The sequence below is a fragment of the Lottia gigantea genome (genome assembly GCF_000327385.1).
Source record: "Lottia gigantea unplaced genomic scaffold LOTGIsca_13, whole genome shotgun sequence".
Classification (NCBI taxonomy): domain Eukaryota; kingdom Metazoa; phylum Mollusca; class Gastropoda; family Lottiidae; genus Lottia; species Lottia gigantea.
In genome coordinates this window covers 77,264-89,356 of record NW_008707425.1, presented here as the reverse complement: position 1 = coordinate 89,356, position 12,093 = coordinate 77,264, and the positions used below count along the sequence as shown (strand labels likewise).

Sequence of the window (12,093 nt, the reverse complement as noted above, 5' to 3'; positions counted from 1 at the left end):
GATAAGAACTTAGGTTCACAGTTAAGGATCCTTTCTAACCTTAGCCTCTTGGCATTGATTTCCCAAATTATCTGTACCCATTTACAGCTGGGTCAACCTTAATTATGAGTGAAGATGACTTATTCAAGGTCATGGGATTTTCACATGCCGATGAGATTAGTCGTCATTCGGTGGATACTACCAAGCAAATGGCGTCATGTAAAGAACTAGTGCACTAACCAACTGTACTATAAATGTATCTGTATAATAGAATAAATTATAATGCTGGGGGAAGGCAAACATATGTTATCGCCTGATTATGACGAATTTTGAAATCGCTCAAAAGACTTGCTCTTGCGTCGATGATTTTTTTCATCCTTATGAATCGCCAGCAAACGGCTTAGTTTGTCCTGCAATCGACATTTCTTAACCAATCAGACTTGATACTGATATCACCGACGCTCAAAATGGCCGCCTGTACCTACTACCATTGGGGGAAAATAAAATAGTAGTGTTATTTCTTCCTATTTGCTACTGTCTTGTGATCTTGTTAACAAGTTCATCATTATAATTTGTGTGGTCATTTTAAGTAATTCCTCAAGAGGAAATTCGATCATAATCTGCAAAGACATGCAAGATAATATGGTGTTCAAGTAGCTAAAAAAAAATATTCTTTCAATGGAATCTAGAACTCAAGAATAGAGAAAAAAAATATTTTATTCTTTAAATAACACAGTGAAAAGTCAACATAAATTTATCCAAAAACATTTCATGGTTTACTCATAATATATTTGAGACCGAATTGTTTTTGATACCTATGGTTAATATCATGTTACTTACTTCTTTATTTGGTTATCTCAAAAGAAAGAAAACAATAAAATTTATAGTAATATGTACAATTAATGAAATGTAAAAATATCTATAATGCAGTGTAAAGAATACTATTACAGTCAAATTCTGATACATCAATTTGTATTCACTAAAAATTAATGTGGAAAAAAAATTAATTAATTTTTGTTTTTGTTAAATTAAAATATTTCTATTATCAATAAGTATATCAAGACTTCTAAATCCAGCCAAATTAACAAGCGAGGTTTACATGATTTACGCTTTGGCTTTTGTTTTGTCATAACCCTTTTAACCCTGAGTAGCCTTTAGCAAGTGACAAGATATCACACAATGTTAATGTCATACACTTTAAGTTACATTACCTGGAGTTTAGGTTATATGACCTTTGATTTCATTTACACTCTGACAGTGTTCAAATGGTTAAAAAGGATTCAAAAGAGTTACAGCGATAAAGAATCTATTTGCTTCTATCCGATTTCCAAATCAAGCCAAATTGTTTTTTCAACAGTGATGTCAAATTCAGGTCCCATAAAAAAAGCCTCTTATAAATCCCTTTATAGATGGGTTCCCTTATTTTCACTTATGAAAATCCTAATACTTATAGAATAGAAAGTAGAGGTGTTCTAATGACTTGGAAAAATAGCAGTTTGTCTTACATGTCCATAATTAATTCATAATTAGCTAAATTAGAAGAAAATTACAAGCAGAATTCTAATGAGTGACCGATCAAGAAAGGTCAAAAAGTCTTTTTTTTGTTTATCCAGACTGTACATTTATGGACATTTGGTCATAACTCTTAGTTATATGCAATAAGAACATAATGATATGATTAAGAATACATGATAATTCAATAGAAACACCAATTAATCAAATAGTTTGCTTAGTTTAACACAAAATAATAAGGAAACCTATCTGTAAATCACTGCAAAAATGTTGAAGAGGTTTTAAAAATCATCAAACACATCAGAAATTTCTATAAAGCAAAATTGTCCACAATTATAGCTGCATTTTACAATACAAGGCACTCAATGATTCTTTATGTTAATCCAAGGGTAATGCAATTGGCTTTAAAAAATATCTTGATTTTTGTAGGGATTGCAAACAAAATATAACATCCATATTTTACAAGATTGAAACTTAAAGGAACAGGTGTGCCATTTTGGGGAGTCTAGAATATATGTAAATAGTCTTCATAAGTACTAGAAATGTAAGATAATTCCTTCAAAAATATCTCAAACTAGGAATTTTATTTCTTATTTCTTTTAGATGTCTTTTCTATAGATGGTAGTGTCTCAAGAAAGCTCAACTTTCGAATGCAGATACACATGGATTTAAAGGCTCAAATTTCCACTGTGAGCTGTTAACACTATTTATGAGTTTCATAGCTAAAAAATTCACATTTATGATTGGTCTAAAAAAAATGGCGCATCTATCCCTTTAAGCTTTGGAGTCCTTGACCTTCACTTATTATCAGTAACCTTTTACAGCAAGGTCAATTAGACCATATCTTTCAGATGTGTCAATGCTTGAATAAAAGAAATAACCAAACAATATAACAAATTAGAATTGGCATGAGAAAAGATTTAGTGCAATCTATGCATTAAACTCAAACTATATTAATTTTTTTAAATAGTATGGCATATTTTATTGTAAAGTTACTTTGTTCCCTATTAAGTAATAGCAACAATTGGCACATAAGATATTAATAAGTATTATATAGCAATGTTCACACCTGTGATCTAGTAAACTATCATAACTTTCTTATTATTATACTTTAGTTAAAATGATTCTACGTCTGAGAATGAACATAAAATTTAAGTTCTCGAAATGGTCAATATGAGTATATATTCTTCAGTAAACTTACCTGGTGTCATAAAGTTACAACAGAATTCCTGTAAAATCTGTAAAATTCATAAAACTAAGTAATTATTGAAAAATGCTTAATCTTGATAATAAGCGTTTTTCAATAGTTAATTGCATATTTATGGATAATTACTAAGTTTTTTTTTTGGATTTATCGGATTATATAAGGATCCTGTTATGTTATTTATGACACCATGTATATCTAATGGCTCTTATTCACCAAATTTAAAATTTATAAATTTTATGTTAATTCCAAGACATAATATCACTTTAAATATCAAAGTAGTTAGCTGTTTGAGATAATTAGTTTTTAGTTTTTATTAATCGCATTCTAGTTGTACTGAGCTAATTATTTTGTGCACAAAATACTACTATACTAATTGAAAAGAAAAATTTATGTTTGAATTGTATCTTAATGGCATTTTTCCAATCATTTAATCATCACAAATAGCTAAAATTTAAGCAACTATCCCTTTAAATTGATCACATGAATGCAATAGCTGGCAATCTTTCCAAATCAGCGCATAAAATATATCTAAAAAAAATTGCATAAGCTTATTACTGAAAGCAACAGCAGTCAAGCGCTTTTTACATTTTACATATATATGGTACAATAAAACTGACGTTAAAGTGATTTGGTCCTCTAGTTATTCAATTTACCAGCTGATAGAATGAGACTACCCATAACACTTTTCAGAATAGGAATCTGCTTATCAGACTTGTGTACAAGTTAACAAAAACTGAGTCATTTAGATGGGTCATTACCTTTGAGAATGATTGCCATGGTTTGCACTAACACCTGTTACAGCCCTAACTCTTAACTAAGCTCAAGTTTTATTCCTAAATTTGATAAGGGTAGCTGGTTTGAATTTCCATCAGCTGGAAAGTAAATTATTTGACTGAATCCCTTTAAAATTGTAACAAAGAAATGAAAGCATTTGTGAATATTTTACTACGAAAAACAAATTCATATGCCATTATAATGGATACAAGTCATAAACTGTACATTTTGAGATCATTAACAACATTCTGAACAATTTTCATTTATCATAAAAATTAACCCATATCTTTCTAATATTCCATGCCTATTTAAAGATGTATTTCCCCTTTGGTTATGTTCAATATTTCATGCACATTTGTTCTTTTCATAATTGGCAAGTCTGTTTTAAAATCCTTTATCCCATTCATTTGATCGCTTACGTTCACCAATGGAGCTGCGATTTTGTTTCGGCATTTGGATGATGTCAAGTTGTATGTGTATACATGTTTCTCTGGTAAGCCTAGTTTCCCAGAGTATGACACTATGCAATCATGATACACCCATATTTATCAAACCAGCATAATCTACACCTGAATATCAGAGAGAATTCAAACCATTCCTTCTTAGAAATATAAGAAGTAACTACCAGAGACTAGATAAGTGTCAGCAAGTTTCAGAAAACACTTTACTAAAACATTATCTTTTGTCATGAAAGAAAACACAATTAAAAATCATAATATCAATCCATTTTGTCCACAAAGCTGCCAGGAAAAAGTCCTGTCTTGCCATTTCTTTGAAGAGTTCCCTTAAACCATCCATCCTCTCTTTTCTTGTGTACATATACCACATCTCCTACTTGTAGATCTAGTTCGTGTTCTGATTGAGGGGGATAGGGGGCAATACAGGTAAATCTGAAATGTAATGATAAAATATAAATTCTTATAAATGAAATGAATGGAGTTTTACATCCTACTTTTCTGCACCATGTGGGCTAATAAAGACAGTTCGTATAAATGAAAAATGTAGTGGGAACCTGTGTATATTAAAGTGATATGGTTGTCTAAATATTTGGCTTTTAAATACTATTTATATAAATAATAATATTTGCATGGATGTTTTAACAGAAAATTTTTAAGGACAGATGCAATTGGGCTTAAAATGGGCTAAAAAGTTAATTTTGTTGAAGTGAATGGCCAGCCAGAGCACATCCAATCTATTTTGACAGCATTCGTAAACAACGAAAAAGTCACTCATGGGGACAAGGTTCCATTTAAAGTAATTTCATGACTATCCATTTAACTCACTTATCCATCCCAGCTCCAATAATCAAGAAAGAATATCAAATAAAAGCCACTGAGAAAGACATGTACGAAATGTAAAGCCTTACTTTTCTCTAGTAAGTGGTTTAGGTCGAGATGGTTTACTAGAAAGTGTAGAATCGAAGGAACTGCTCTTCTTATGATCAACTGATGCACCTTGACTATTAGATGGATAGGATCTAGATCTGAAAAATCAACAACAGTTAGTAGCAGAATGGCAAATTTCAGAAAAGATACATGCCAGGACTATCCAAAATAATTACAAATGTCAACCAATCTATGCACTTGACCATTTAGTTCAACAAAGGAAATGAAATGGATTAGAGGGTCACCTCTGCTCCTGGCTGGGCACACAAGTAGATAGAAGGAAACACTTGATGAGAACTCTTTGCACAACATTTTATCCATTTGCCACACTAATTCCACTCACCTGACATGAGCAACTGTTGAGTCACCAGAAGCTGAAGGGATTTGTTCTACAGTGTTATGGGCAGAAACTGAACTAGATTTGGATTTCTTTGATTTACCACCAAGAAATTTGACTAAAGTTTTACTTGATTTTTCTTTCTTCTCCTTCTGCAATAAAAAATATAGCATCCATTGGTCAATTTGATAGAAAACATAATTTTTACAATTTTTCAACATTTCCACATTTCAATTGAAAAAGGGTTATGTGGTGTGGTGACCGAACCTCCACCTCCAAATCTAACTGTCCTGACAAGGACTAAAAATGTTGAGATGAGCTCTCAAGTCCTGTCCAAGAACCTACCTTTTCTTTCTGATGGGCGACAGCCAAATGCGACGTCTCTCCTGATGCACCAGCTACTTTATTGGGTGGTGTAACATTACTAGAAGCTGACAGGGAATGCTGTATGGCAACAAGATTGGCCCCTGCAGATACCCCATGGGTGGTCGTATCAGTTACTGTTCTAGACTTCTTCACATTGTGGGTGGAGCTACTCCTCACACTGACACTTGGTGGAGAAGTTTGATGAACTGAAGAGGATGAAGATTTGTGTGTGCGTGGCAAAGGAGCTGGTATCATTGGTGGCGATGATGTTTTGTGATTATTAGTTGTTGTTGGTGATGATGATGTTTGAGAAGATGATGATGATGATGATACTGTTGTAGATGATGTTGAGTTAGATCTTGAGGGTGAACTTGGTTGTTCTGTGGCTCTTACATTCATTACATTTGGATTTATTGGTTTAAAAGCGCTTGGTTGTCTGAAAGAAGACATAATCCATTTTAACCATTGTAATATTAATCTATTCTTTAACTTTAACCCTTTCAACCTAAGCAGCAATTACGCAATATATACTAGAGCGATTGGTAAACAGGCCATTACTTAGTGCAACATGATGAACATTACATACATGTATAATACTTGAATTCAGGGTATATGACGTTTTATTTCATTTACAATCCGGGTTCAAATGGTAAACAATTTCTTGGATAATAAATAGGGTATTGAAACAATTAAATGGAAATTTTGAAAATCACAAATCTATGTGCCTAAAATATTGCAAAATTGAGCAAGGTTACATTTAAAAACAAAAATGTCTTACCTAATCATCTGAACATAATTTCCAGGGAAAACACCACTTTTACCAGTTTTTACACATTGTCCTTTAAACCAGCCATCTTGACACTTTTCATTCACTGCATAATATTCTCCTTTATTTAACTCGAGTTCATCTTCTTTCAAACTTTTATAATTATATAGTGATATATATCTGTAGAAATACATGTTATAATTATATAGAGATGTAATCTGTAGAAATACATGTTATAATTATATAGTGATATATATCTGTAGAAATACATGTTATAATTATATAGAGATGTAATCTGTAGAAATACATGTTATAATTATATAGTGATATCCATCTGTAGAAATACATGTTATAATTATATAGAGATGTAATCTGTAGAAATACATGTTATAATTATATAGTGATATATATCTGTAGAAATACATGTTATAATTATATAGAGATGTAATCTGTAGAAATACATGTTATAATTATATAGAGATGTAATCTGTAGAAATACATGTTATAATTATATAGAGATGTAATCTGTAGAAATACATGTTATAAGTTTATAGAGATGTAATCTGTAGAAATACATGTTATAATTATATAGAGAATTGCAAATAACTATAGTGACTAAGTTACTTACACTGGTGTGGTCAGATTACTAGTAGATGATGTATTTTGTGATGGTGAGCTAACAGATCTTGGTGAGGCATTCTCAGGACTATCACTTCTCTGAAATATCAACATTTAAAAATAAATTTAGGAATAATTGTGTTCGTACTAATTAAAATACTTTTTCTACGCCCACATGAATATGTTTCTGAAAATGCGTTCAATTTTTAGTATGTAAACACTCCAGAAGGCACTTTTAATGGATTTTGACAAAACTTGGTGTGTTGTCAACCCTATCGAAAATCAGAAGAATCGAAAATATTTAGTTTGAGTTATTGCCCTGGCAAGCCATCTTGAGGTTTTGCCTTGACTTATAAATAATTTAAAGATTATTTGAAAATTCATAATCGAAGCCATTAAAGATTTTATCATTTCAGACAACTGGTAGTGGGAGTATGTTACCTTGCCTTGCAAGCTATTTTGAAGAAAACATTATTTTAATATCTATAGTAGAGCCACTTATCTGCACATTTCCATTAACATGCAAAGAGACATCTAAGACACCCGGAAATAGAAACAGATCAACTGCCATTTTAATGTCAACCGCCATTTTAAACTGTAAACTGTGAAATTGATTATGTAAATCAAATGTACAATATCTTACCTGAGGTGGTAGAGCAACTACATTAGAAGCTATGATAGAACTCGTATCAGTAGTGGTTGAAGTAGATACAATATTATAACCGCCAGTGCTAACTAATTCACAAGAATGACGTTGTGGATTGGTCGGTGAAGGTGAGGATGAATGGTTTGAAGAGAGTAAAGTGAATGAATGACGTTTTTGTTGTGGTAAACTGGAGGACAGAGTTGAAGATAATGTTGAGCTCTGATTAGCTGTGGTTGAAGCAGTAGGTAACTGTCTACCAATTTGTAAAATACTTGAGCTAAAATCAAGAGAATACACTGTAATGCACTATTGCTGGGTATAGTCAATCATGCCACCATACAATATCAGGGTCACAATATGATATCATGTAATGGGATATCACTGTGATATTTGGTTTCTTCAAAGTTTCAATATTTATTAATTTATCACTGTGATATTTGTTAATATAGTTGAGAAATGATAGTGTTTGGTGTTTAATATTATAAGAAGTTTATAAAATCCTACCTGATTTTCGAATTGACCAGAGATTTGGCGGCATTATTTAACTATAATAAAAGAAATATTCAAATTATAACACAATTTTCTGCAGCAAATGGTTCAACTATAAATAAAAAAAACAACACTTCACGAAAAAATTCATAATCCCATCAAATATACCTCAAACTATTTCACATTAGATATAACTTTATATTGGCAACCCACTTAGACAGAATTTCTTAATTCTAAATAGGTCCCACTAAACTACAAATTATATACAAGATTACATAAAGAATAAAATCACAGAAAATAACATAACATATGTATACATTAACAAATTAACATGGATGAGGTAAGAAATATAAACACTTTGTTTGATAAGATGATTATAATTAATCATTTTATAAATGTGGTCATTTTAACTTTCAAAAGCAATAATTCTGGACACACATGGTTTTTGAAGTCTTAAATTTCGCCTCTAAGGTGTGAACACTATTACTGATTAGCTTAGCTACAAAATTCCTGTTTCTGAAACTAAGGTACGATTGATCAACGAAGCTGAACAGTTTTATTTCAATCAAAATTATATTTACCTCAACAAAAGTCAGAGGAAAGATACCAATTTTATCTCCCTTTCTACCTTCTAGCCAATTTTCATCAACTCTTCTAATAATAGTTAAAACATCTTCCTGTAAATAAATAGGGAACTTACAAAACATAGCATATTGGAATAGATCATGGCCCCGTATTATGTAAGTAGCATTCAGAACTACAAATATACATGACATTGACTTCAGGTTAAACAGACATTTGAATAAGGAGCAGAAACATAAAGCTTAAAGATGTGTTCTCTTATTTTCATTTATGCAAATGAAAATACTTTTATGAATAGAAAGTAGAGATGTTCTAATGACTTGGAAAACTACCAGTTTGTCTTACATGTCCATTATCAATGCATAATTAGCTAAATTAGAAGAGAATTACAATCAGAATTCCAATGAGTGACCAATCAAGAAAGGTCAAAAAGTCTTTTTTGTTTATCCAGACTGTACAAACATGAACATTTATGGTTGGTTAAAACTTATTTTATCATATGCAATAAGAACATAATGATATGATTAAGAATAAATGATAATTCATTAGAAACACCAATTAATCAATCAGTTTGTATTAAAAAAATAAATGATACAATTAGAAACTATGAAATCAAACTTCAGCTTACCTTCTTAAAAACAAGACAATCCTTTTCTTTTTCATCTTTTAAGTCAAAATCATATAAAGCTCTGCATTGAGGAATTTGGGGTAAAGGAACAAGAACCTGACAAAGAAATAAAAATTCTACTTTGTTTGTCTACCCTAGATTTGTTCGTTTTCATTAAATAAAATTCATAACTATGTTTACTAATAGATTGTCAAAATACATAGAATTAAATAGTAATGAATACTAATTTAGACAAAAACGGTAACCCTGATCACAAAAGGAGAGCTAATTATAACAGTTGCATTTTGATGCAGGTGCATAGTCTTCCTTTAATGCTGAATGCACTGGCCATGGCATCAGTATCTTGATTAGGATTTGAACTTGTGCCACCTAATACCTATAACATGATAATTTAACTCACTACTAACTGAGCTATTCCACTGCCAGTCAGGAATTTTTATATTTGTGCAGTCAAAACTTTTTGTATTCTTACCTTAACAAAATTAGCAGGGAAGAAACCATGTTTCCCATTGAGTTCTCCTTGGTACCAATTTTCATCCAGTTGTCTTTTCAGTAACACTACATCACCCTTTTTTAAAGCCAAGTCTCTGGAAATCAAGAAGAATAAAAGCTTGTTACTTCTGCCTTCCCTAGAGGTGCTAATGTTGAAATAAGATATTAAAGGAATTGTAAAGAGAGGTGTTCGAAATTTTTTAAGTGCATCATTCCAAATTTCTATCAGAAGTTGGTGGTTTCTACAATTCCACTAAACCATAGTGTTTGATGATGTCAGTAATCGCGAAGACCTTGCGTGATACAATCATATTTGGTGATTAATGACGATTAATGACGTCATCAAATACTTAGTTATAGTGGAATTAAGATTCATAGACGTCTGATTTGAATTGGATTGATACAAATTGATGCTATCAGTGTTCCTGATACACATAAAAATTACAACCTTTACAATACCTTCAACTAACCAAGAAAATTTGACTTTTTGTTCAAAATTTGCTTGAAAAAGCTATAAGGTATAACTAATCTACCAATAACATCATGATCAGTTTAACCAAATTTAAACAGCTGCATTCTGAGAAACAGTGCCACTGAATGCAATTTCCATTTTTGTTCGCGTCACAAAATCCCAGCGTTGGCAAGGGAAGAATTTGATTAGCTGGCAGTGTCATAAAACTGATAAATATTTAAAAGGGGCGTCTATAGACCCTAACTGAAGTGGCTATATCAAAATCAAAAGCTACGGTAATAAAAAAAAACGAACGCAAGTTTGGTCTAATTTCAATTAGACTGCAATAACATTGAAATTAAGAAATAAACACCTTTAAAACTAAACTAGCATTCTAATCAAATGCCATGTCAGACACTTATTTACCAAATTTAAATTTTAGTTCATGAAACAAGGATAACTCCTCTTAACCAAATTTACAACAAAGTATCGTACAAAATAGAATTTTGAAGCACATTTTGAAGGTGGCACTGGCATACTCAGTTTAAATTTAGCCTATCATTGGAGAGAGAGGAAATTTATTTACCCATTTTCTTTAGCCTCATAATCATAAATTGCTTTGGCACAAGGTTGCTTTGTCTGAAAAAAAAAATATACCGTAATATTAGCTCATTTCATACATTTAAGCAGCTCAATTCAATGACATACTTGCAGACAATTTTGGCAGACAAGCTCTCATGAGAAATTTTTTTTATTTAAATTTTCCATTCCTGAGAACATTTAGAATCATGGTTGGCTAAAAGGCACATTTTTTTTTTTATTAGCTTAGTCTTAGATAGAAATTTAAAGTTTCACAAGTTCACATGTAATTATTTCGATGAAATAGAAACACACTTCATTTTGAGAGATTTCAGCTGAAAATATCCAACATTTTTCCTGAAAATTTCCTTCTATAAAAGTATTAATATAATGTCAGAAATACTAAAACAGAACTTGAATCATGTTGTTACTCAGAGAAATGCCTGAAGATCACACGCCATGAAACTCTGAATACAGTAACCGCATGATTGAGGGTATGTTTTAATATTTCTATATCACTCTACAATTAATGCATTGAGCACTATTTTAACAGTTAAAATATTTTATCATTGAAATAACACATTTTCCTCTTTACCTGTTTCACTGCTTGACGTTGGGACTGTGAAGTTGATGATGCAGAACTACTAGATGAAACATGATCTCTGTATCGGGCTGTGTCTGTTCCTGACTCAGACTTGTTAACTACACCCGATGTTTTGATGCCTTCCAACAGACGGATTAAAAGAATATTATTCGGCAGATCTTCTACTTTAATGGTCACAACAGCCCGACACTCTGGGCATCTTAGCTCACGTTTTGTCAAAATAATCTCATCCAGACATCTTCTACAAAATGTGTGTTGACATGGCAAAACTTTACTTGTGTGGTCAAGTCTGTCCAAACACACAGAACATTCCAGTAACTCATTCAGTGCTTTCTCGTCCATTGTCAGCAACTAAATGTGATTAATCAACCCCCATTCCAGCATCATCTTTGTCCTATATTCTTCCCTTAGACACAAGACATTTCAGTTTCTAAAAATAGAACTGGTTGTCACTTTTTCTGCAAACCAAAATACTGACAGTTCATTAAGTTTCATGCTCAACAAATCGTTCCAATGACGATACCTTTGTATGCAATCAATTATATTTTATTGAACAAAGTCTTTTAAATCACCAGTGGAACGAAATACCAGTATAACAAACTAAAACATTGAAGGAAAACAAGTAAATAAACTAAATAAAACTTTTAGAACGCCATATTTAACCGGAAGTTCAAGTCA

At 31.5% G+C, this 12,093-nt stretch overlaps 1 protein-coding gene across 1 annotated transcript; it reads right to left on the bottom strand.

The window, feature by feature from the left end:
• Positions 1-3,620: 3,620 nt before the first annotated feature.
• On the bottom strand, positions 3,621-11,757 carry LOTGIDRAFT_230513 (hypothetical protein; the record flags this gene model as incomplete). The annotated part of the gene is made up of 13 exons (XM_009048851.1): positions 3,621-4,362; positions 4,839-4,955; positions 5,201-5,346; positions 5,540-5,996; positions 6,339-6,506; positions 6,955-7,043; positions 7,588-7,867; positions 8,095-8,135; positions 8,661-8,756; positions 9,290-9,385; positions 9,762-9,876; positions 10,819-10,871; positions 11,407-11,757. The coding sequence occupies 13 exons, from the start codon at positions 11,755-11,757 to the stop codon at positions 4,191-4,193; spliced, it is 2,181 nt and encodes a 726-aa protein (XP_009047099.1). The 3' UTR covers positions 3,621-4,190.
• Between the last annotated feature and the right edge of the window lie 336 nt (positions 11,758-12,093).